Source organism: Nannospalax galili, unplaced genomic scaffold (genome assembly GCF_000622305.1).
Source record: "Nannospalax galili isolate Female #2095 unplaced genomic scaffold, S.galili_v1.0 scaffold872, whole genome shotgun sequence".
Classification (NCBI taxonomy): Eukaryota; Metazoa; Chordata; class Mammalia; order Rodentia; family Spalacidae; genus Nannospalax; species Nannospalax galili.
The window spans coordinates 886407-913718 of record NW_008332654.1 but is presented as its reverse complement, the minus strand read 5'-3'; the positions used below and the strand labels follow the sequence as shown (position 1 = coordinate 913718).

Sequence of the window (27312 nt, the reverse complement as noted above, 5' to 3'; positions counted from 1 at the left end):
ATCTCTGAGCAAAGGATGCCCACCACCTGCTGCTTCCTACACTCCAAAACTCCTGCTCCAGCTGTTTCCCCGGAAGAAAGAAAGGTGGAGGGGAGGGGAAGAAGATTGGTGAGAGCAAGAGGCGGGGAGCGAGGAGAGGAGGCAGGAGGAGGCGTGGCCCGGCTTGGGGCCATCCGGATAAATACTGACAACTGGGTGGGGGTGCAGAAAACTCCGGAGGACGCCCGAGCCGAGCAGCACCGCGGACAGCGCCCGGCCACACCGCCCCAGTTCTACCTGCGCAGCCTTCCTGGCCCTGGGGTTCGTGCCCAGTGCTCTCGGAGGACACACTCCCACACTTACACACACCTAGCGGCACAATGGCAGAATCCCACCTGCAGTCATCCCTGATCACAGCCTCACAGTTTTTTGAAATCTGGCTTCATTTCGATTCTGACGGTGAGTATCTTCTTTTTAACCCTTTCAAAACCCACTTGCATTTCCTCCCCACTCTGACCTCCTAGGAGCTTCTTCATCCCATCGCCTTCCTTTTCTATTTTTTCCTTCGTCCTCCACCGTGCCTTATCTTGTCTCTCCCTAGCTGCCGACCCAGCAACCTGGAAGTCTGTATTGCTTGTATATAATCCCTACGCCGTAAACTTCCTCTTTCTAGGAACAGTAAAGATAGAACAGAGAGCAAAGATTGGGGAACCGTGTCCCCAAAAGTTTCTAGGACTGTCCCCGGCACTCCAGCTCTCCGCCTTTGCCTTCAGAGCGGTCCAAGTTTGACACGCCGAAAAGGGAGCGCTGCAGCGGCTGCACCCATTGCAGATTAATCAATGCTTAGATTAGAAAGACTCCCAGGTTGCCAGTATAGCTGTCCTGGAAAGAGCCTACAAAATAACTTGGAATGAGAAATCTGACACCGGGTGCCTCTTTGTCTTTGCAGGAAGTGGCTACCTGGAAGGAAAGGAGCTGCAGAACTTGATCCAGGAGCTCCTGCAGGCGCGAAAGAAGGCTGGATTGGTAGGCTCAAGTTTGTGAAGAATTTTCAACGCTAAAACATAATCGTTTGAGGGCTTCATAAAAAAGGCAGGGGCGGTGCTTTGTGGGAGAGAGTAAGACTAAGTTACTAAGGAAAATGAGAAAGAACATCTTTCTAAATTGCACCAGGAGAAAAAGGGTGTGATGGGAGGAAGGAGGGAGGGGGAGATTTCTAAAGGGACAATCCCTATCGTCTTAAATCGGATATATATATATACATTCCATACCTGTCCTTGCCTTGATAGGTCTTAAAAAGAACTGGTATATAAGACCCTTTAGCAGAGCCACACTTCTACCAATGAGTAGGTTGGGTAATTTTTAACTTCTCCTTCCTTGCCTAGAAGTTAGGGAGTAGAAATACATTTCTGCCCCTTGGTGGTCAGGAGAGGATCTGCAGATTGTAGATCTTTTATTTTATTGCCAACTATTGCTGCGCTGTTGGTGTAGTCCGAGAGGGGAGACAAGGAAACAGCCTTGTCTTGACCCTTCTCCCTGAGGAAAGGTGGCCAACTTGTAACATGAGAGAATGAGGACTTAGCAAGAAAAGATTTCCATTTTATTGAGCAAGAGAAACTCAAAAATTAGAACAGTAGGAAACAAAGCATTTTAAGAATTTCATACAGTGTAGGAAGCAGAAAGATATTCTGATGAGAAACAATTGGTGATGTTTTAAAACAAGCTATACTTGTGACTTAAAACATTAGTTAAATAAATGACCATTATTAATTATAAATTAATTCCTTTTAGCATAAATTAATCTGTTAAGAAAAGATAGTGTCAGCATAAAAATAAATTGTACCCAGTCAGCTTTTAAACATGTTGAGATATTTGTATACAGGAAAATAGGTTGAGAATTTTACCAGTCTGCTGGTATTTATGTAAGACTGCCCTTCAGAAAGCAACGTTGGATCTGGACTAGTTACACATTAACAGTTTTTGGCTTTTTGGACTGTGATTAAAAGAAATGTTTACATTAAAGATGACATATACATCATCTCTAGATATTATATAGTATAACACTACTTCTGGTGCTGAGTGATGTATGTATGTATGTATGTGTAATTCACTATCTTTTTGTTCTATTAAGTTGAAATTTGTATGGTATGTATCTCTGCAACATACTCAAAAGAATCCCAGAAGGTTCTAAATGTACTCTAACTTCTTATAAGCAGAATATCAAATTGCTAAAATCATGCCAAATTGACCTTAACTAGACCAAACTCTAGGAATCCTTTTACCCAGATTTACTATAATGTAATCTAAAAGTATAAATGAATGAGACCAAATGAAAATGTCTTCTCTGCACTTTGCCCTCCTTCCAACTTATGCATTGCCACATAAATAAATTCATGTAATACTATCATAGTTCTATGGATCTTTAACTGGTAAGACAAAAGCAATTCTCTTCCTTGCCTAAAATATATTAAATACATATGGAGAGTTATTTTTTATAAAATTTATAATTACAACTTTGGAGGGTGCCTCCAGCAGCTGGGTCAACATATTTTAATTTTTCCACAAATAATTTTAACATTGAGATTTATTTCCATACTATAAATTCAAATATTTAGGAGTTCTATATTTTTCAGACATTTCTTCCTCTTCGCATTTTAATACTTTCACTTTTATGTAAAGAAAAAAAATTGATGTTGGAGTTACAGAGTTTAGAGCTTAATTTTTTTATTCTCTAGAATCTAATTTTGGTCTATATGAATCTCTGATTCGATCATAATTTGATAATAGTAAATACAAGTATGTGGTCACATCAATTTGCTTAACATTTTGATTTTTTCTGGCTTATGTAACTGGTTTTGAATAGTTAAAAATCTAAATCAAGATCTAGATTAAGAATTCATATACTAGACACATTTTATTTATAATTCTAGTCCACTGAAGTATTCCTTCTCTTTTTAAAAACACACACGCTGACCTTGTAAACCAAACTTCTTTATATTTCCAGCCACTATACAACAAAGAAGAACACTGGTTTGTCTCTTCATATTAATAGTGGGAAATTTTAAACTTTTACTAAGTGACTATAACATTAAAGCATATAATAATAGCCAAATATATTTGTGAAATCACTACTCTTTTACACTAAACACAATGCTTAATTGTTACATTTGCACTCATCTTGATAAATCTTTAATTGATAATGACAGTAAGAACAAGTCTCTCACCGTTTAAAACATTGATTTTGACATAATTGTCACCCAGAAAATTTCCAAGCTAAATATCAACTCTATTAATTGAACTAATGGTATTAAATAATTTTAATATTTAATATATAAAAAGGTTTTGCTTTTTCTTCACTTATAGATAGGTGTGGCAAGTATGGGACTGACAGCCCACTGCTGCCACTGTTGGGATGGTCACTTTTGTTTTTTTATCATTGTTCCTGTAACAAAAATTAAGAAATACAAATGGAAAATTACCCATAGTAGAAGGGTTCTTTTCAGACCACATTGTAATTTAATTGCATTGTTACTTTTTGCTATCTTAGTTCCACTAAACATGTTTACATTGATTTCAAAAAGGTTTTGTAAATGCTAACATTAATGCTTTGGGGCTTCAGCACTGCCATCATACTACCTTAATCCAGCCATCTACCCCCAGAGTAAATGTGTGTGGTCAGTTCCATCGTCTTTTTGTTACGATGAAAACTGAGACTTTAATTTGCCTTCCCAAGGATGTAGAATAGGATATTAGTAAGGGCTGACCTATTTTAAATAGACTTCAATTCATGCAATAGAGATATCTTAAGTAAGCTTTGTTTGAAACCCAAGGGTAAAAAAATTGAACTTCCTGAATACTATATGACTAGTTTACAGTTCATAAGATTTACTTTGTCACTCCAGAGCATTGTACAAAATATATGGGAGAAACTATATCATCTTGGGAAAAGTGAAAACAAAGCAAGCTTGGAAAATTGTTCCCTAAGTTCCTGTGGGAGGCAAAGACCATATACATTAAGTCAATGACCTAAAAGAAAAAAATCTTCAATGTTGACAGTTCTTAGTGAGAGTAAAAATTGGTCAAGTCATTTTCTTATTTCACACTTTCCCCTCAATGTTTAGTTTTCTAATTTTACTTAATTACCCCACATCTGTTTCAAACTAGAAAGAGTCCTTGTTTACAAACTGAGACTCTTTAACATACACATAGTTTGGTTGTCCAAGCCAAAAATCTGCTCCTACCTACTATAGGTAAGGCATTATGTTAAAATAAGGAAAATGTTATAAGGCAAGATCGTGCAGAAATATAAAATAAATTTCAACAAAGCAAACAATTATTAAGATGTACTAATAGCTATTATATTTAAATTCAGTAAAGATTATGAATTGAATAATTCTGGCTTCATTTTAAAATGATAGCATATTCTCAAAACTAATAATAGAAAATAAATTATAGTGATTGATTCTAAAATTATCCATAATTCAAATATTTCATTTGAAACTAATAAATACTATCTATCCCTAAACCTGTGTAGTCAGAACCATCTTTTTGCTCTCTAATTTTCATGACAATAGTCCATCACATTACATAATTCTAAATGGTTCCCATTTTCATTTTTCTTTGCAGCAATTTATCAACATTACAAGCATAAATGGATTTTTTTTTTTTACAAATGTCTTACCTGCTTTTTCATAATTTTAGGAGTTATCGCCTGAGATGAAAACCTTTGTGGATCAGTATGGGCAGAGAGATGATGGAAAAATAGGAATTGTAGAGGTAAGGAACCCATGCATTTATCTAATATAATAGAGTAACTTCAAGTTTGAAATTTACCAAGTCATCCTAGGTTAAACATAATATGGAAAGACTCATTCATAGAGGGCTATTCAACTCAATAATATGCAAACTTCTACTTAGGTGCATAGAATTTAAATGTTAGAAATGAAAAAGGAACTTGAGAGTTTATGTAATCCAGAGACTAAATTATATTATAAAACAGAATGAGAAGTGAAAAGCTAGATCTCTGTCACCTAACTGTTCACTGGCACTGATGGTATTAGAGGAACAAATACCTAACCTCTGAGTGAGCATCGATCACAGTGCCCTATCCACACCCTTTGAGTCCAGTATCCAAGTATCTGATTCATTTGCTAGTGTTTAACACTGTCAAATTTTAAAATTAAATATTCAAAGCCCTATGAAGATGTCATGGCAAAAGCTGCATCCTAGTTTCTGAAACTATTTCAGCCTGACAGATGGCCCTAGCAAAAGGACACGAACTTCCCTACAGTGAGTGAATACTTTATGATCTGGTACAGGTTGAGTCTCTAAAAGTTAAAACTGCAAGTATCAAATCTTGTCTTTTGACAATGAACTTTCATTTTAAATACATCCTATTTTGTCTATGAATCAAGGAAACAAAATCAACTGCGTATCTATCTATATTCTCAATTTGCAAAAGAGTTGCTGCTTCCCTTATTTCTACTGGGGTGAGCTCAGCTGTCTTATTTTGGAAATCTGTCAGAGAAACTGAGTAGTCTTATCCCAATTTAATAAGGTCTTGTTTTAAAATATACCAAATCACAAGCATAATTATGTTCTTTGTAAAATGTTCTCAGTGTATTCAGTTGTAAAGCATTGAGGGTCTCAAAAATTTTAGTTGTAGTTTACTTATGATTCTGAGAACTAACCTGGTTTTCAAATAATTGATCTTATTAGGACACTTATGATGCCAGAGTAAAATACACTTATTTTTAAACACCAACCATGAATAGAGTGAACGGAGGGCATACTATTATTATCTTTGTAATTAAAATTTCTCCCTGGAGTATACACTTCCCCCTTTTGCCTATGTGTAACTCATTATTGTATAAATAGATAATAGTCATGAAACTGACAAATTGATATAGAGGCCAACTAATCAAGAGATGAAATCAAGAATAATAAAATTACTTTTAAATGAACATAAATGAAATGAGAATAATAATGATCAGAACTACTTTGAAAATCAGATATCATTCCATGTTGACTATTTCAGAGTTTGAAATATTTTATAATTCTTGTTAAAGAAAGACTATCATCTTATATTTAACCATTTCATGGTGAAGGACTCCAGTGGGCTCAGCTATTTATTATATTTTATTTCTTCAGTGACTATAAAGCTTTAATTTTAAATTTTTAAATGGAGAATATGGGTACCCAGGTTTTACTCTATGTAATATAGTCCAATCATTTGAGCTTTAATGCAAATGAGAAGCTAAGGGTCACTTAACAGATGTATTGTCTTAGAGAGCCAACAAAACATGTTCCCCACACATTTGAGATAAGAACTGTTACATGGAAGGGAAGGTTTTCTGTGTGAGGAAAAAGAGAAATAGAAGAGAAGAGCATGAAGAAAGAAAGGTAGAAGAGGAAATACTAAGAAACTTTTATAATAATAAAATAGGAAGAGGATTTTACATCTGTGGCATATAACTTACAATCTGTTTTCAAGATCCTCATAACAAAATAAAGTCTAACTATAAAATGAAGATCTGTTTATAATTGAGGAACCTGAAGCATCAGTATGTTTGCCTAAAGTCAAAGAGAAAACTCAGAACTAAATATGGAATAGTCACAAGCTGGTCCTAGTCCCCTAAATCACTCTGCCTACCTTTTTAAAATAGTATAATCAACACATTTTCTACATTAAAATGAAAGATGTTTAGTTGGTCTCGGTGGTATACACCTTTAATCCCAGCACCAGGGAGACAGAGGTAGGTGGATTTCTGTGAGTTTTAAGGCCAGCCTAGTCTACAAAGTGAGTTCCAGGCTAGCCAGGGCTATATAGCAAGACCCTGTCTGGAAAAAAAAAAAGGAAAGATTTTTTAAAACTTCATATGGTTATTTATGGCAAGACTCTAGGTTTCGCTGATCTAATTAGAGATGCACAAAATCAAGACGTCACTCAACTCAAAATGGGGTCACATCTTGATAAACCCTTAGTAAACTGGAAACATTATAAGTATTAGATGCATGAATATACCTAACCACCAGGCTGCTAGTACAAGCCTGTAATCCCTGCTACCACGGAGGGTGACACAAGATGATCACAAGATCAAGGCCTGCCTAGGCAAGTTAGTGAGACTTATCTCAAAATGTAAAGAGGTTTGGAGATATAGTTCAATAACAGAGTACTTGTCTAGTGAGAGATAAAAAGAGGGAGGGAGAGAGGGAAGAAGAGTAGGAGAGAGGGAGAGAGGGAGGGAGGGAGGGAAGGAGGGAGGGAGACCAAACCTACCAAATATCATATCGGAGTGATGCTGTATGCTATATTTGTAGGCCCTCATGATTGAATTACTAGCCAAGATATTGGAGAAGGGTAGGTGGAACGGATTCTCTGAGAAAAAGAGAACTCGATTATGAAAGAGCAGGAAGGAGACTGCTAGAGGGTTCACAGCATGGGTTCAGGATGGCTAAGCAGGAGCAGAAAAAGGAAAGGTTCTGAAGCAGCACCAGAGAAAAACAAAAAGTTACACAGAAAAGCAGGAAAAGAGACAGAGGAGAATGTTTGAATTTACAGTATGCCATCCGATGACACCAGAATGTTGTATTAAATACAGTTCATCCTTTTTCCAATTCTATGTAAGATATTACTTGCTTAGAAGTCCTACATATAAAATGGGATTCCAATAAAAAATTCTATCTAGCTATAAAGGACTACAAAACCCCATGTTTTCCAGTGTATTATAATCTCCTAGCTCTTACCAAACACACAATAACTTTGGTGTTAAAGGAGAAAGGTTGAATGTACTTGAATGTTTTGCTTACGTTATACCTACTTCGTAATTATACTTCAGTATTCATCAAAGTCTAATCAAAGTAAATAAATATCTACATAGTAATCTTCTTCCCTAATGGAGCCACCTAACTGAACTAAAGACAGAAAAATACAACAGATAATTTTTAAAAGTTCTGACCTGATAAAGTTGCCTGACACTATCATGCAACATGCATTTTTTTACCTAAGCACATGGAAAGGAAAGTTATGTGTTGATATGCTTACTTCTGAATTTGGTAACTTAACATCCTTCAAAAGATTTTTAAAATCATATGAATGTGTTTCAGTAATAACAAGATTATTAATAGATGTTCAAAACAACAGTACTTAAATTCTTAGATAATTTAACAAATACCATGGCAGTCAGAGGTGTTCTAAATTTATTCAGACTAACATAGTTCTGTTGTAAAGAAGGCCCATTAAAATAATTAAATGGGAAGACTGATTTAGCAGGTCATATTTTTCTCTGGGTCTCACAGTACATGCCTACAGATATTTCCCTTTGCTGAATGTCAAATCTTTACACTGTCCCTCTGCTCCCTTGGGCTATGTGTGGGAGCCTACCAACCTCTCTAGTCTCAATTTTTCCATCTGTCCAGGTCAGTAAATACACTGAAAAAATAGATCTAAAAGCTACTTTAATCTGAAGCTGTAACAACCACGGCAGGAAAGCAGACACTTTTCTAGCCATTTCCTCTTGTCTTTCAAAATGGGATTTAAGTATGTAAATTTAGCCAGGGCAAAGGAAGGTAATTTTTCTTGGCAGACTACTTGCCTACCTTAGAATTTGGGAAAATGATTGATGGTGAAATCTGATTTTAAAACTTGCTATGGGTAGATATTTTTTTAATTATTTACTAGAATAACTTTTTGATTATAGAGTGCTGACAATAAGGAATAAATGTCTCAAAATCAAAAAAGTTAAACAATTTTACTTCAAAACTGGCTCAAACTACAGAATATATGAAAAGCATCATGGGGACATCTTTATTTCCCAGGCTGTAAGCAGACATGACTATATACTAACTTCCTACATCTGTTATAAATGTTAGCATCGAAGGAGATAATACATGTCAAATAAACAGACCACTGCAAAAACGTAGTGAGCATACTTGGCATTATTTTTAAAGACAGAAATAACTGGGACTGGGGCTGGAGAGATGGCTCAGTGGTTAAGAACAGGCACTAGCTGCTCCTGCAGAAGACCTGAGTTTGATTCCCAGCATACACATGGTGGCTAAAAACCATTTGTAACTCCAGTTCCAGGGAACCTGCCACCCTCTTCTGACTTCCACAAGCATTGCATGACATGGGTACACTTATATACATGCAGGCAATACATTCATACACATAAGATAAAAATAATAAAGTATTTTCTCAAAAAAGATAGAAAAAACTTACTGAAAAACCTATCCTACTGTTCTGAATGCCAACACTTCTTTCTCCTTATGTAATTTATTAAGCTCAAAATTATTTTAAACCTATGAGATGATTGTTTACCTTCCAAGTTTCCTAGATTCACTTCTCATGATGAGGAAAAATGTTTCTCGGTTCTTCAAATGAAATGGTGAATACTTGTCTACTACGTGCTCAAGAAAGCTAACATGTTCCATAATTGTCCTTAAAAGTTAAGAATTACAACTGTTGTACATGTTGAAATATCTATCTTTATGCTGTGGAAGGAAACTAAAGACAAAAGGACTGGGCCACGAGGGATATTGGGCTGTGACAGAGCCTTAATGGAGACTTTATCTGATTCTTCAATGAGCTCTGAAGTTGAGGTGCCTCTTTGGAGTTTTCCCAAGCTTTGAGTGAGAGGGTTGAGCTTCCATGTGGACTAATCGTGGGATGCAGTCTCCTTGAGGATGCAGCTGTCTTCAGCCCAGACATTCCCTCAAAGGAACCTGACATCTACATGAACAACAATACTCCCAGGACTAGAAGACAGGTCTGGGAAGTATCTCACAATAACCACCCTAGCCCATAGCCACAGTCCAGTAATAAGTTATTTGAAATATGTCTAAGGGAACTTTACTTCTACAAATTTACAACTGACTATTGACAAATAGTTACTTACATTCATTATATCAGTAAAATATTTATTGATGCAGTTGCTGGGCAAACAGTTTGGTCTATTTCAGTGTCAAGCCACCAATTCTCATAAGTAAAGACCTAAGGGATTCTCGTTATAGCCACAGCTATCTGCCTTCCATTCATCCTCTTAATACACTCCGCTTTCTTCTGCAACTCATATAAAAGAACTGGAATGTTCATAAAAGGACAAGTAGGTAGCCCAGTAACTGAAAACTCACCAACAATCTTGAAATTAGCAGCACTGTGAACTTCTATGGACAAATCAGAAAATAAAATAGCCCTACCTAAAACCTTTTAGGAAAGACCTTTGGCACATTCTAGACATTGCCTTAGATGCTGCCACTGGAGAAATACTCACATTAGAAATTGCAATATTGATACAGAAGCATCGACAGAAGGACCAACAGGCAACACAGGACCACCACACTGTGGACCACACCTTGAAAAGAATTTCTTTATGTTCATTCTAGTGACGTACTATCCACACATATGATTTTTTTTTCTGTCTTTTTGAGACGGGGTCTCCCTGTAGCCCCAGCTGGTCTGAAACTTGCTTTGTAGACCAGGTTGGCTTTAAACTCATAGAGATCTGCCTGCCTCTGCTGCCTAAGTGCTGGGACTAAAGGCATACACCACCATACCCAGCTACAATCAACATTTTTTTTTATCTTTTTTGAGACAGTGTCATTCTGTAACCCTAGCTGAACTAGAACTCACTATATAGAACAGCCTGGCCTTGAACTAACAACAATCTACCTGTCTCTGCCTCCCAAGTGCCAGGATTAAAGGCATGTGCCACCATGCCCAGCCTTGCAATCAGTATTTTGAACAATTAAGATCAAAACAAAATGCACAAAGAAATATGCATCTATATTAGCCATAAAGAGGAATATCATTCTCTTTATAGTTGCTATTCTAGAAACCTCTGAACTTTTTGTGAGTTACATGAACTTTATGAAACAAAGATGGTTAAATTTCCCTTATCTTAAATTATGCCATTACTGACTAGTGTATTTTATTTTTTCTATTTTTATATATTTGAGGATTTTTCAGAAGAAAAGTTCTTTTTTACTTTAAGGTAACATATATTAATTATAAAATTCAAGAAATATAGAAAACGGTAACAGTAAAAGTTGTTCGCTATACACCATGACAATGAAGTGTTCCTAATTAAACAAAATTATCAAGAAAGTCACAAGCATGTATTTCAATTTCAAGCACCTAACATGCTGGGCTCCGTCAATTCCAGATGGTCATGGGATGCAGACAACAAGCATTCTCTGAGCTCTTGAAAGAGATGGCCTGGGAGAGGGCCACCAAAATTTTGAAAGTTACATACCAGTATTCAAAGAAAGAATTGAGGTTGGCAATTTCCAGTTTCCTGAATGGATGCTTGTATTAATCACAACTATAATAGAATACAACTTCCAGCATCACATAAACCCTTCCAAAATGTACACTTACCACTGGGTTCCATTAGTCAATTTGTTCCTCTATATGTCTGCCCCTGATGTATTTCCTCCCTCTTTGAGACCTGAGATTTCTATTCTCTTATCTTTTGTCCTCACCCCTTGCTGGATCAATACTCTCTCCTCCTTTGAAGTCCTAAAAGAAATCTTCTCCAGAATGCCTTCAGCATTATAATAGCCAGCATTTTACATGAGGCTTCAGGAGCCTGGCTGCTCCTCTCTGTGAAGACCTTCCCCTGTCCAGCCTGCAGTTCTCCCTCCCTCTTCTCTTCCATTTAGCTTCACTGGAGACCTACTTTCTGGCCTAACTTATGCTTCTTTAGTAATGAAAATCATTTATAGCAACTGTCCACTAGCAGCTTGCATACAGATGCAGAGGAAAGGACAATTCATGAGGAAGTTCTAGATTTCAATGAGTAGAAACAAACACAGCCTAACAGAGCCACAAATAGCAATCGTTAAATGCTTCATTTGTGTCCAAGAGAGAAGAAGCCACCAAGCTATCTTATTACTATCTTCAAAGAGCATGTTGCTGACTTAAATTACTAATGATCATCAAATTAAAGTAACTTTCAGAGATCAGATCATACAATCTCTTTTCATCTTACAATCTTTGACTCAAAAATTCAACGCTTTTAAGCCTTGAATTAAATTGAATGGCGTTGTTTCTGAGGTGTAGAATTTTATGACTGAAGAATTCAAAGAAGTCAAAGTACACAGACAAGGCTTAAGCTTATTAAATTACATGACCTCTCTCTCTCCCTCTCTCTCTCTCTCTCTCTCTCTCTCTCTCTCTCTCTCTCTCTCACACTGTTTATGGACCAAAAGTTGATTTCATTTTTTAAATTAATAATTTAAAGGACAGATGCCATATAAGGAATAATTATGTGATTGTTCACATGGAAAGCAAAATGGAGTTTTGTGTTAAACTTCAAATTTTACTGAACCTAAACAGATGACAAAAAATTTTAATAGGTTTGATAGTCTCTTCTATCATTCAGTAGAAATTTTAGGGCTGGTTATGATCTTAAAGTTAATCTAGATTACAAGTTCTTGAACTGGGGGTAGCGACCTTATATGAAGGTGGCAAAAATTGGGTAAAATGTAAAAGGTTCTGAATATAAAACTATCAAAAATTAATTCAAAATCAAAAGAGCAATGAAGTGAAGGTGTTTGCGGCAGCACTCAGTCCCCTGAGTTGCCTTGTACAACAACTTCATGGCAGCCTCAGTGCTGAACACACCACATGTACCCTTGACCCTGCACATGCTGTCATACTACATAACTGAAACAAAGGCTTCCTGAAACAGCTGACTTGACAGGAATGCATATTATGAACTGCAGTGTTTTTATTGCATATAAAAAGTTTTCTGATCTTACAAAAAATAGCAGCTTAGTTAGAGAAAACAAAGGCTTTTAATATTTTCCTACCTTCATTCTTCAGTACAGATCACATTAGTCTCTGGACTGTGTTGTGTTAGAATGCTTGATCTCAAAATGTTGCTGATGGGTTTCACAAAAAATGATTCAATGAATTTTGACAGGATTAGGACAGAATTTTCAACAAATTTCTGTAATCATTTAAAACATACTTCTGCCCTATTATACTGTATATTTATGTGAAACACTGTTCACAGCACTGGTTACTATAAAATCATAATTAGGTCAATTTTGAAAAATACTGAAGGTGCTCTACATCCAGCAGTATCAAATATTTATTTTATATTTTACAATAGTTTTCTTTAAGATTTGTTACCAGTAAATTTTTTATTTCTATATTTATATTATAGACCTGTGTGCCTGAGGTCGTGTAAAACTTTCTCAGGAGAAAAAGGTCATGAGTTAAGTATCTCTGACCTAGACAGATTTGTGGTATAAGCACCAAAGGTGAGGGCCATGTCTGAACTTCAGGGAATTCAAAAATATTTTACAATAGTTTTCTTTAAGATTTGTTACCAGTAAATTTTTTATTTCTATATTTATATTATAGACCTGTGTGCCTGAGGTCGTGTAAAACTTTCTCAGGAGAAAAAGGTCATGAGTTAAGTATCTCTGACCTAGACAGATTTGTGGTATAAGCACCAAAGGTGAGGGCCATGTCTGAACTTCAGGGAATTCAAAAAGTGGTATGTGTGGATTTGTTCTTTAATGATGAAGCAAATTTAGGAATTGCAACAGCATACACTCTGAGCCTAAGACATTGGTTTCTCCTTCACCTCCTTTTTCTAATGATGAGGATGCTGAGGTCCAGAAATGGCTGATGAAGTTGCTGGGGACCACAGCTCATTAGCAGCTGAACCAGAAATAGAACTCATGTCGGCAGTGGAGCCATCAATCCAGCTCCCTCCTTCTCTGCATGCAATAGATTATATTAGTCTTAAAATGGGATCTGTAGTCCTCTAATCCTTCAAAAAAGAGAGAAGTACTGAAGTTATAAAATGAGATCTAAGGGAAAATGTCATAGAGTCACACAGTGAAGATCAAAATTAACCCAAGCCCCAGCATCAAGCAGCAGACATCGTTTCCACAGAGAAGAGCGATTTAAGCATCCACTTTCCCTAACACTGTTCAGTCCCCCTGTTTATTGTGACCTGTTTTTCCTCCCCTTTCTACTGCTTTGCACTTGTCTTTGGCTCAGCTCCTCTTGCGTTTCTCTCCAGACTTACACATGTATTTTTTTCTTCCTTCCTTTTTCCTATATTCATGTTTCTTAGTTTCTGTCATTTCATATAAAATTTATTTGTAACCACCACGTGTGCCACTCTACACACCCCGAGAAGCCTGAGACCTGATGGGTGGCACAGCAGTCAAGCAGCATGCACCTGCCTGCTCTGCAGTGGACCACCACAGCCATCTCCTGGACTGAGGAGCCAGGTGCTTAAGCACAGGCATTGCAACACACCTCAGCACTTTACAGAAGCACAGAACCGGAAAGGGAAAGTCAACTGATGTTTTTCTCACCTACTTTCCTAGTCAATGCAGTTGTCTCTTAGGAACATTTTGAGGCAAAGCTAAAGCAGCAGGTGATGCCAGAGGCTTGTTTTCGAACACTCACCACAGTGTTTCTCTGTTTTTGCCTTTTCCAGTTGGCTCACGTCTTACCCACAGAAGAGAATTTCCTTCTGCTCTTCCGATGCCAGCAACTGAAATCCTGTGAAGAATTCATGAAGGTAAAAAAGTTCTCACTTTAAGAAAGCTGCTGAAAGTAGGAAAATTTGGGGGGCTTGGGGGGGGTAGTGTTTTGTTATGTTTTGGTTGTTTTCTATTAAAATATGGTTTTCCTTCTCTAAATTCCTCACAGACTTGGCGAAAGTATGATACTGATCACAGTGGCTTCATAGAAACTGAGGAACTTAAGGTAAGCCAATAGAAGCTTAGGTTAACTTCTTCCGAATGCAACCATGAACTGCTAAGGGATTCATAGCTTTTTAAAAAACCTCCCACAAAAGAAACTCATGTTGAGCAATGGCACATTTTCACCCACTCTGCACATCATTAATGAAACACCAGATCGAAAAAGAGACTTCAAGCGCTTCTTGAAATTCTGTTCGTCAGTGCAAGAAATTAGCATTTTTCTGTGGTGTACATAAAGTGTTATGTAAGACCGACAGATAGATGATAAACAGACAGACACACATAGATAGATATAACTAACAACACAAGCCAAATAACTTACTATGCACCATTGAAATTTGAAATTTAATTTTAACAACTGAACACCTATATGGATTTCTCTTTTGAAAGAAGAAATAGTACAAAGACACTTGTACCATATACATACTTATTTCATCTTTACATGAAATCTGTGAGTTTAGCATTACCCCAGTGACAAAAGGTCTATAAAAGTTAAAAGATCCACTGACCACTCAGAAATAAGACACAGGGTTGCAATTTTAATCCCAGACTCATTCATATACAAGGTCCTAGACACATCACAAGTCCTCCTGCTTCTCAACAATATCAATTATGTAATTAAATTTTGGAAAACTGAAATTTTTAAAATGATTCTATCAATTCATAGCTCAAGGAGAAAATGAAGTGATCCCAGAGAGAAGGATATAAGGAAAAGAAATCTCAAATAAAGATGTACTTTGGGAAAATCTCTACATCAGTTCTCTAACTTTTCATCTTTAAAAACAGAGGTAATAAGCCAGGCATGGTGGTGCATGCCTTTAAACGTAGCACTCAGGAGGCAGAAACAGGCAGATCTCTGTAGAAGAGTCCAACTTGGTCTACATAGCAAGTGCCAGGCCAGCTGGGGCTGCAGCGAGATCCTGTCTAAATAAATAAATGCAGAGATAATGATACCAGGGATAATAAAGTTCTCAGGTGTATTGCAAGGCTCAAGTAAAATGCCACACAGGATTCTGTGAAATACGAAGCATACTAAATTATACTATACTGGAACTCAATCACTGACCTTTCAGAAACGGAGGTACATCTTTCACCTCTAAAGTCAACTATAAGATGTCTTAGTGCAAAAGGCCATATTTCCTCTAATTTTTGAATACAGAATGATAAAAAGGGAAGCCATGGCTGGTGAGTTGGCCATTGGCTGAAGGTACCCACCACCGAGCCTGACAACTTGAGTTCAGTCCCGTGGGACCTATGTGATAGAAGGACAGTTTTCTGACCTCGACATGTGTTCCATGGCATGCACATACCTGCACACACAGAGACACACACACACAAAATAAATAAATAAATAAATAAATAAATAAATAATTTTTAGTCTTTTTAAGACAGGGTCTCTCTACAGCCCCAGCTGGCCTGAAACTCACTACGTAGACCAAGATGGCCTCAAACTCACAGAGATCCACCTGCCTCTGCCTCCTGAGTGCTGGGATTAAAGGCATGTGCCACCTCACCCGGCGTCAAAATAATTTTTTTAATTTAAAGGAAACAAGTTAATATTTATTGAGCACTGAATGTGTACCTCCTATGAAGCAGACAGATTACTGTGTGCTTGAAATGTATCTTAGCATTTAATCTTCAAAAACTTACAAGGCAGTTATTACTACCCCCAATGTACAGGGAGACAGAAGTTCAGTGACTGAGGAATTTTTCAAAATTACATGCCTGCCTAGGAAGACAACCTAGGCTCTATGTAGCAAGGCTTTTTCTCTACAGCACTACACACCCTCAAGCTTCACCTACTGAGGGTATGTCCATGCTGCTATGTGGGGAAAGAGGAGTATTGTTTTCCTAGCCATAGTTCAGTATAATTTAAGAAGCATACAGTTTTAAAGATTGAACTGGCACATTTGTGCCACTATGAAATTGCTATAACATATTCAACTCAGCCTCACTAAAGTGTGAACATTTTTAATATGAAATTCCTAAAAGCAATGTCTTTTAAACACTTGTAGTTCTGCAACTAGAACCCACGAGGTGACAGGGAAGTTATTGTGTTTTTATTCTATTAGACCAAAAGAATTATTTTTAAAAAATCATCTCAGTACACAATGAAAACGTTAGCTCATTTCAATACTGACCTCAAAATATTCTAAAAGTCTCTTTCTTTGTTCTAAATTTTATTCTCAGAAAGGAAATTCTAAATAGAAGTCCTCCTCCCTGGGGAATTTTGAAGATAAGTTGGCACTCTTTTTTAATGGATCTTTCAAGAAAGCTCATTTTAAGGAAAGAAAGCTAATTTTAAGATCTGTAATAGAGTAAAACACTGGTTGCTCCCAGACATGACTTTGAATCTTTGTGTCCCAAGGTCTCTTCCAGGCTATTTTTGTGACCGCCATTTCAGTCTCTGATGAGGCTTTTTAACCCAATTAATCTCTGACAAAAGTCTTAGAAGGCTCAAAAATAAAATTCGCCCCCACCAGATAACTTTGAATTTTCCATGCTCACTTTGGATCTGAAACAGAATGCTTGACGTGAAAAATTTATCAGACCTAGAAAAGGATTTCCATCCTTGAAGAGTGAAGTCAAATCCACCCAGGAAAGCTGGTACTCTTTAGGAGATGACAAACCTCTGCTGCAACAAAGAAACCCAGTCCTTCAGACTGACTGGGCACAGCATCTGCTCAACTTCCATAGTTACATTAATTCATTTCCTGATAAAATTAAAGAGTTTCAAGTGAACATCAGAACTTGCACTGACATTTATATGGCGAGCTTTTGCAAAGCTTTTTAAACCATTTTTATCTCTTTAAAAAATTAAACTTGCTCCTAAGTTCCAACTGTCAAGTTAATAATCATCTTTTTTCTGTCCTTCCCACATTAATCTCTAATATGATTCATATGTCCTTCAAGGATTCTATGTTATCATCTGAGATCAACTGTTTTAGTTTGTACAGTCAGCAGAAGCATTTTAACAGATTCTTTGGATTCTGTGAAGCCTAAAAATTAATCACCTGGCCATTTGGAAAACAGGCTTTACACTAGCTACAATCTGGTAAGAAAACAGTGCCCAGGAGACACAAAATGCATTTGAATTGGAGGTAGAGTCCATCTAGTTTGCTGATAATTTTTCACACATGTTACAGAGGTACAGAAAGAGGACCTTCTACTTCTTATGGAAGATCACATTAGAACCTGTGAAAAGAAGCATCCATTGGACTGGTTTAAAATTTTTTTAAGCCAAGGGCTGGAGAGACGGCTCAGTGGTTAAGAGCACTGACTGCTCTTACAAAGGACCCAGGCTCAATTCCCAGCACCCACATGGCAGCTATGAACTGTCCTTAACTCCAGTTCCAGGGAATCCGAAGCCCTCTTCTGACCTCTGTGGCATTGCACAAAATGGGTGCACTCACATACATGCAGGCAATACACTCATACACATAAAATAAAAATAATAAATAATTTTTAAAATTTTTAATCCAGATCCTTATGCAGTGAACAACCCACACCATCCTTTAATTGCAATTAATCACAAAAGCACGATACAGCTCAGACTAAGACAAATTGGGTCTCTGTGAGAAGCAGTTATTGTGCCTGTCAAAGGCAATTTCATTATTGGAATGTCACAATAACCACATGACTTCCAAGGTCTTCGCCTCACCTGGCTCCACTCTCATAAAGAGGTTTCCTGTGTGTTCATCCAGATATTTTCTGTTGCAAACTATACACTAACGATGACATGAAATTTTTCTAAGTGTTCTTTCTTTTCACAGAACTTTCTAAAGGACCTACTAGAAAAAGCAAACAAGACTGTGGATGACACAAAACTTGCTGAGTATACAGACCTGATGGTAAGACTGAACTGGAAAAGATTTAGGCAAGAGCTCATGAAATGCAACGTCTGTGTTTTTGCTAATTGTCAAGGCCACCCAGGATGGAATAAATAAACCATGGTTTGGATATCAAATATCCACAGAAGTCATTTCATGGGAAAACTAAAATACCTTAAGGACATTTACATCTGGTCAGTGCTGCAGGTACTGATTTCACAGCTCAACACCTGGGTTGCCACATCATCATTATCTCTCAAAAGATGACTTTGCTTTAAAAGCCAGTATAATTATATCACTAAATTATGTATATTTTACATATTATATTTATATACAAAGTATAGTTACATCATCCCTAACTCATAGACATTCTGAAGCTATTTTATCACAGTTTAGGAAATCAAATACTTTTCTATAGTTTAAAGAAAACTGATAGCTAGTCTATAAGTACTTAAAATAAGTTTGATTATTTTTATTTTTGTTAGTATAAAGTATTGTACTGATGCTATGAATGTATAAATTCAAATATACCTTAGTCCTGATGCTTTGATAGATAGCATAAACAACATTTGTTGTGAAATGTGAATAACAGAGTAACAAAAAAACCTTTACACAAAGTTGCCTAATGTTTTAGGGACAGACAAGCAAATAAATTAATGGAGTTCTAGACAAAATAAGCGAGTGTCCATGAAGTTACATTGTCTTAAGTAGGTGGTTTGCTCATTTTAATTTATTACATGATTAACATTTCCAGACAGTATGCATGTTTACATTTGCTCTACATGCTGTGAAGTTACTATGAATTCCAACCCCAAAGTAAAACATAAAATATTACTGAATCAGAACTTCTGCACTACATGGATTGACAAAGAACTTGGGCTTTAAGTTACCCCAAAGAACAATCTTATAAAGGGTTTTGTTCTATTCAGTGTAGCTAAGATTAACTTGTAGGCTCTTGGCTCACTATATTTTGGAAAACAGAAACAAAACTGTTGTCTTATTGACTGAACAGTTACATTTATTATAAATAGGGACTGGTCTTTGATTAATTAAATTAAAAGTCTTTATTTAAAAAAGATTTTCCATGGTCTTCTTTAATTCCCCAGTACACTTTTGCTTCCAGTAGTGTTAGCAAACAGGTGGTAGACTTTCTTGCTTTGTCATGAAGGGTAGATCTATGCTCTGAATCTTTCTTCGGGAAATGGACAATAACCTACATTTGCCAATTTTCTATTTCGTCTCAATCTTAAGGGATGACTATTTAAAGTCAGGTCTCCTTTCCAGGTAGACATTTGAAGCAGTCTTTCAAAAAACCACTCAGATGGGATCTTCCCCTGTTGGACTGACCCAGTAGATCTGATTAAATGTCACAAACCAGTTCCAATCCAGGAAGCAAATTAATCAAGAACTAATTAAAATTTAAATATATAGATGAGGAAACATTTCCCTATGGGCACTAAACTCTATGATCTAGTTGTCTAGTATCTTGGTAGAGAATGTGACAATATTAGAATGTATGGTCAATGAATTATAAAATGTTGTCTCAGTATAGGACCCTGAAAAAAACCTGCTTCCAACAAAGAATTCTTTGAGCATCTCAAATCACAAAAACTCTAAGCATTATGTCATTATCACAGCTCACTTCTCAAAAATAATACTTCTTTTTATATATTTAGTGTATGTATATCATATGTATTTCATATATGATAATTACAGGATTTGTTTACTTATGGTAATCATTGCTGCTTTCTAGAAATGTGAATGCTTCCCAAATATTGCTATATGTACTTATGGTGTCTCAGTATGTCATATGTGTGTGAGTACAAGAGAGAGTTAGGGAATGTTAAGTTTCTAGTATCCAATGGAAAATTTGACAATTTGAAATTACTCAAAATGTCTACTCTATAAAGATTTATTTGTTTGTTTATTTACTTATACTAATTGTCTTGTTTGCAGTGTATGCTTTAAAAGGACAGCCAGGGGCTGGGGAGGTAGCTCAGCAGTAGCATGCTTGCCTAGCAGACACTCAGATTGTTTGATGCTTGTCTCCTTCATTTAATAATTCATGGCTAAGTGGTTCAAATAATGACACTGTCTTTCAGCTGAAATTATTTGATTCAAATAATGATGGGAAGCTGGAATTGACTGAGATGGCCAGGTGAGTTTTGGAATTGTGCGAATAACGTTAGAATAAGCTGGTCCTCATCTAAAGCTCCACTCTATTAACATAATGTTTTTCTCTCAACAGGTTACTACCAGTGCAGGAGAATTTTCTTCTTAAATTTCAGGTATTTACTTTTTTCTCTATAGTAAATAAAAATTTTCCTTGAAAAGTCAGAATGTGGGAGATTTGTCAAGAGAAACACATTGAAATACAGTGCAGTGGTTTGACCTCTTCTTTCTTCTCTGTCTCTTAGGGAATCAAAATGTGTGGGAAAGAGTTCAATAAGGCTTTTGAGTTATATGATCAGGTAAAAGTGTTTTCTTTACTTTTTTCACTTAAAAAAATCTTACAATAAATAATTTAGTATGAAATCTCGGCTCTGAAACTTTTAAGTGGAAAATACAGTATTTGTGAATTGCAGACAGTGTTGTGCAGCACCTCTTTAGAACTGATTTATCTTGCATAGTTGAGACTTTATGCCCATTAGTGACTTCCCATTCCACTTTCCCCATCCTGACAGAAAGTACTCTACACTGATTCCATGAGTTTCACTATTGTGGAAACATTGTGTAAGTGGAATCATCCAATACCTATCATTTATCATATATATTGCAGAATTTCCTTCTTTCTAAATTCTGAATAATATTACATTTTATATTTACATGTATATATAATTTCTTTTTATATAATCTTCACCTATTCAACTATTTTCATATCTTAGCTATTGTGAATGCTACTATCTCTTTGGGATCCTGGTCCTTTTAAAGAACCAGAATTGGGATTTGCTAGATCATATGGTAGTTATATTTTTAATTTTTGGTGTCTCTTCATACTATTTTGCACAGTGGTTGCATCATTTCAAATTTCTATCAACAGCATACAGGAACTCAGTCTCTTTCTATCCTCTGCAACACCTGTTTCCTTTGCCTGTTTGATAACAGCCATTCTAGCAGATATGAAGTGAGATCTCATATAAGTTTTAATCTGCATTTCTGTGACCATCAAAGACATAGACCATCTTTTCATGAACTCATTAGTCGTTTATGTCTTCTTTGGAAAAGTGTCTATTCACATTTTGTAGCCTATTTTTTAAATTTTTTATTGAGATTTTGTACATTTCATACAACAGTTCTTAAATCAAATTTAGACCTCCCTCCCCATCCATGACCCCCCACTCGTCATGTACTCTGCTATACATGTTAAGCCCTATCCAGTCAAGCAATTGTACCCATATGTCTTTTGGTGTAAATTCATCCACTGGAATCTAGTCAGCCTATCTAGAGAATATTGGAAAGGTCTACTCTCCCTTAACTAGTAGTGCCGACCCACCACCCATTTCCCTAGCTCCACTCTGGGCTCTTGTCTGATTGAGTTGGCATGGGTCTTGTGCTCAATGCCATCATTGCCATAAGTTCATATGTATAAGCCTCCAGTGGCCTGTAAGCCTCTGCTTCCCCGTGTCCATGGACCAACCCTGGCTCTTACAATCTTTCCAGAAGCTCCCTCTTCCACAGTGGTCCCTGAGCTGTGGGTGAGAGAGTTTTAACTTAGGAATCCTATCCAGGGACACACACTCTGCACTCTCTTATTCTTTAGCCTATTTTTTTAAAGCAAATTATTCTTATGCTGGCAAATTGTAAGTGTCCCTTACATGTTTGATTACTATATTCCTTTTAGGTAAGGAATGAACACTGCATTTATAAATAGCTTACAAATATCTTCTCCCATTCCATGCCCATTTTTCACTGTTGATGACTCCTTTTTTCAGATTGATGGAGTTCCACTGTACAGTTTTGCTTATGAGATCACATCCATGAACTCAATGCTAAGACCAGTGTCTTAAACTTTTTTACCTGTTTTCTTTTGGGAATTTTGTATCTTTACTATTTAAATCTTTATATTAAGTTGATTTTTGTTCATAGTAAAAACAAGGATCTAATTTTTTCCCTTCTGCATGTGGCCATACAATTTTACCCATAATATCTGTTGAATTTGTTGAAAGGAATATCCTTATCTCTACACTCCGTCTCCTAGTGAAAGATCAATTGATTTACACATGTAGACAAATTTCTGAGCTCTCTTTTCTGTTGCATCGATCTACGTAACAGTCTCTGAGTTATAACGGTACTGTTGTAGTTACTATAACTGTGATATATTTTGAAATCACAAACTGCCGATGCTTTCAGATTCTTTTACATTTATTTATTGGGGTGGGGTGTGAGGCAGGCCACAGTGTATGTGTGGAGATCAAAGGATAACTGTGGGAATCAGTTCTCTCCTTCCACCACCCGAATCTAGAGGACCAAACTCAAGTTGTCAGGCAGGACAGCAAGTATCTTTACCCACTGAGCCATCTTGTCATCCCAATGCCCCCATTTTTGTCCCTTTTTTCTCAAAGCTGTTTCAGCATTAAGTTCTTCTTTGGTTCTGTAGGAATTTAACTTTACCTTTCATATTTCCACAAAAAAAAAATGCCTTTGGAGTTTGGAAAGGTATTACACTGAGTCTTCAGAATTGAGTACCATGAATACTTTGATAATATTAAGCATTCCAATCTATAAGTACAGGGCATCTTTCCATTGGCTTCTGTGTTCAATTTCTTTCATCAAAGTTTTACAACTGTCAGTGTACCGGTCTTTTACCCCCTTTGTTACATTTAGTCCTAAGCAATTCATCCTTTTTACTACTACTGTAAATGCAATTTTAATTCCTTTTCATATAGTTTCTTGTCAATGTAGAAACAAAACTAATTTTGGATGTAGATTTCTCTATTTTATAAACTTACCAGGTTTACTTATTAAATATGCCAACACATTTTTATCTTTAAGTATTCTATACATAAAAATCATATTATATTCTTCCCTTTCAGCTTTTCTTAACTATAACTTGATTCTCAAGGAAAATTTGGAAATTATTCACTAATGGAAAATTAAAGCCTCAAAGTACAGGTTCACAGTCCATTTAAAAAACAGACTACTAAAATTGCACAACCAAATCGTTTTCTGCACAGAAAACTTACTATCGCATATCTCCATTACAAAAGCTTTATTTAAATCCTAGCCTATGATTTTCAGCTGTGAGACTTACACAAAGGATCCAAATCCTCTCTGCCACAATTTCATTTGTAAGCAAGAGACAATAACACTACTTGCAGGATTGGATGAGGATTTAAGCTAAAGGAAAATCTTCCAAAGAAGCCTCCCACATAGTAAATGCAAACATAGTGCATGTAAGGAAAGGTTGTTTGGAAGGTTGTCAGTCCATGCTTTGGGCCTCTAATTTCACTACTCCTGGACCCAGGCTCTCCACAAGTGCCACCTGCTGGTGTGACATCAAGTCAGTCACAGCTTCCCCAGCTACAATGTTCTCATTTGCCACAGGAGCATATTTACTTTTAGTTATTTACTTATTCCAACTGGAGAAACTGTTAACATAAAGTAAAATATTAAACATGAAAATTCTTTAAAAAGCCCAAGCTATTTCACAAACATAAGTGCTGAGTGGGAGGCCACTCACCTATTTTGCAACCAGGGAAGAGCAAAGGGCCTGATGGAGCAGGTTAGAATACATGACAAGAGTGATTTTCTGAGGACTGCAGTTACTTCCCTTGTGTACTGTTCTATTTCTCTGCCCCCAGGACGGCAATGGATACATAGATGAAAATGAGCTGGATGCCTTACTGAAAGACCTGTGTGAGAAGAACAAACAGGTAATCCAGTTCCCACCATTTATTTCCTAAGCATACTTTAAGGAACTACCCAGAAACAACCATACATCTATTCAGAAATCTACTCAAAAAAATTTACAGAGGAGCAGAAACAGATTTTGAGTTTTAATTCAATTTGCTTGTAGCTGAAATTGGTTTATAGTGCTAAACAGAATTTTTAAAGAAACAACTTGTGGTTATTCACAGTTATAGAAGAATTTAGTCTAGTTCTTTTCTTAATGGTTTGCTGTAACAAGCAATTTGGGTCTCACATTTTATCACTGGGCAGTAGTTAACTACCTTTGCTGTCTAATTGGATTACAATGCCATCTATGTCCTATACAGGATCTGGATATTAACAATATTACTACATACAAGAAGAATATAATGGCTTTGTCGGATGGAGGGAAGCTGTACCGAACAGATCTTGCTCTTATTCTGTCTGCTGGGGACAACTAGAGTTGGTGGCCATAACTACTTACTAGCGATACATTGTATCTAAAAGCATTACTGTGCACTAGGAAGGAGTAGGCTGTATTTTCTTTTATATCTGTAAATTTCACTGCATATAGAGAATTATCCAGGATGTGTGGCACATTCTTTTCTGCTTGTTTCTATACTGTTTGTAATGTACAGTTTTGTAACTATATATTGAAAAGGAGAAAGTTCATGCTTAGGCCAGTCAGTTCAACCAGTTAAAAAATTAATCTAACATGTTTTTTGCTTTCATAAATACAGCTGATATTTCCCTAAAACTTCTACCCAGATTAATCTCAGATATTCTAGTGTTCAATGTGTGAATACACATCTGTCACTGAGTAAGAAATAACACATAACAAGCCAAGCATTTTTATTTTAGACAGTCACAGGACTGTCCCACAGAGTCCTTCTAAGCTGTATTTCCACCTATTAGAAGGGATGTGCTTTTGCATCTGAAATACCAAAATATCAATAGCTAGTTAATTATGGCTTTGTTATATAACAGTTTCCCTAGATATTTAGTTTATTAACCAGTGACCTGTCTACTGCTTAAATAGATACCACACTATTGGCTCAAGTTGATTTGGTAGCAAGGGAAGGTAGTCAGATGACACAATTCTGTCTGATTCTATGCCTATATTTCCAACAAGTCTACTGCCAGAGAGTATGACCTTAACCCATTTTCTAAATTATTTTCATGTGTTTCAGATTATGATTATTCTAGCAAACTGCTGTTCTATGTCATATTCTGTGTGTGCTCTCTGATTAAATTTAATGTACTGAGTATCCTGGTGTCTAGTTTGCATACTTCCGGGATTTTCTATGTAGAACTGTTCATTTCCACCAAGGGTATCTGCTGCCTCTGAAAATATTTTTTTCTAGCTATAACTACTCTATTTTTTACTATATAATTGAATTTTAATGTAAAATTCCTAGTAACCTGATTATTGAATGTTATATCATCAATACTTTTGTGTATCCTGTGGATTCTATATTTCATACTGAGATCAGACAAAATAGCTCTATTTCTAGCTGCAGAGTTTCAGATGAATTAAAAATAGACTCAGGAGAGAATTAATAATATAATCATTTATCTTATCTAGAAAAGGAGATTCTAAAGCCTTCTTTGACCCACATGTATCTCAATTTCATGTATTTTTAGCTAGAGTAGCCTATACTGGTATAGGTGACATATAATGGTCACTGACCTCAGGTTCTTTATTACTAAACGAGGGACAATGACAGAGTATGTGAAATTTATAGTTCCTGCCAGAGTTAACGGAGGTCTGGGTCAGCTTGAATATTCCCATTCAAAAATTATTTTTTTCCATTCGTAATAATAACAAAAAGTATCAGCTCTTTCCCTCAAGAATGAATACAAAAGAGATCTGAAAAAAATTAGCCCAAGATGTAAGCGTGTGGTCGACTGGCTTTGCCGCAGTGGGTAGTCGGAAACAGCAACAGCAGACTGAAACTAACCACTAAAAATAAAGAAAATTATCTTAATCTCTTGTATTTGTTTCTTCTCCAAAGTGTAGTTGGCATGTAATCTATAGTCAATCAGGGTGGAAATGTAGTGAACTTGAATTATTATCGCCTAAGGATTCTAAACAAATGCAAATTTGATTCAATGAATTACTTCATGACTTGCTGAATTATGGAGAACCTCTAAGATTAACAAAGAAATCTCCTAGTTAGAGATATTTTTTGTCCAAGTGAAATAATCATATATTTTTCATGCAAGGCCTAAAAAGAAATAAAAGCATATAAAAATTTCTGCATTTCATTCATAGAAAAATGGCTGTTCACTACAAAATATACACCAAAACTATACCAAGTTTGACATTCTCACAACAATGACACCAAAAACTTACAATAGGTGTGATGGTAATATTTCGTTTGTTGATATTTTTCCTGTTTTGTTTCGGGTTTCTGTTTCTTCATTCATTTTTGAGACAGGGTCTAATCACATAGCCAAGGCTGGCCTTGAACTCTTGATCCTTCTGCCTCAGCACCCCTAGTGCCAGGACTACAGATAAAAGCCACTACACCCAGCACTGACTGGGTGTAGTATTTCTCAAGAGATGCCCTGGAAAGCTGATAGTAGCAGTGGTTATCAATCTAGCACCAAGACCATCATAGTGGACTCAGGCTCCTGAGCAGTATTACGCAGAAATCTTATACTGCAATCAGTTGCATTTACTCAAATGTAACAGATCCTCTCCCTTAGGCAGAAAACAAGGTGAAGAACTAAAAAGGATAATGAATCTAGAAAGATAAATGTAAAGCTGCAGCACAGTGCCTACTTCACAATATGAACACATTTATTTCAAGTTTAGTTCCAATCCAAATATAAACAAATAATAGAGTATGTTCACTATTGCAGGCAGGCAAATAGATTTTTTAACTATTCAGAA

At 36.2% G+C, this 27312-nt stretch overlaps 1 protein-coding gene across 1 annotated transcript; it reads left to right on the top strand.

Annotated features, from left to right (window-relative positions):
- Window positions 1-140: 140 nt before the first annotated feature.
- On the top strand, window positions 141-26401 carry Calb1 (calbindin 1). The gene is made up of 11 exons (XM_008827618.3): window positions 141-438; window positions 929-1005; window positions 4681-4755; window positions 14448-14531; window positions 14663-14719; window positions 18489-18566; window positions 20648-20703; window positions 20794-20833; window positions 20963-21016; window positions 24347-24418; window positions 24761-26401. The coding sequence occupies exons 1-11, from the start codon at window positions 360-362 to the stop codon at window positions 24872-24874; spliced, it is 786 nt and encodes a 261-aa protein (XP_008825840.1). The 5' UTR covers window positions 141-359; the 3' UTR covers window positions 24875-26401.
- The last annotated feature ends 911 nt before the right edge of the window (window positions 26402-27312 follow it).

What these genes read in the sequence shown, in the direction of transcription:
- Calb1 (XM_008827618.3), top strand. Translation starts at nt 360, where the DNA reads ATGGCAGAATCCCACCTGCAGTCATCCCTGATCACAGCCTCACAGTTT. An exon ending in CGCGAAAGAAGGCTGGATTG is followed by an intron (nt 1,006 to 4,680) that starts GTAGGCTCAAGT and finishes TCATAATTTTAG; the next exon opens with GAGTTATCGCCTGAGATGAA. An exon ending in TGTGTGAGAAGAACAAACAG is followed by an intron (nt 24,419 to 24,760) that starts GTAATCCAGTTC and finishes TGTCCTATACAG; the next exon opens with GATCTGGATATTAACAATAT.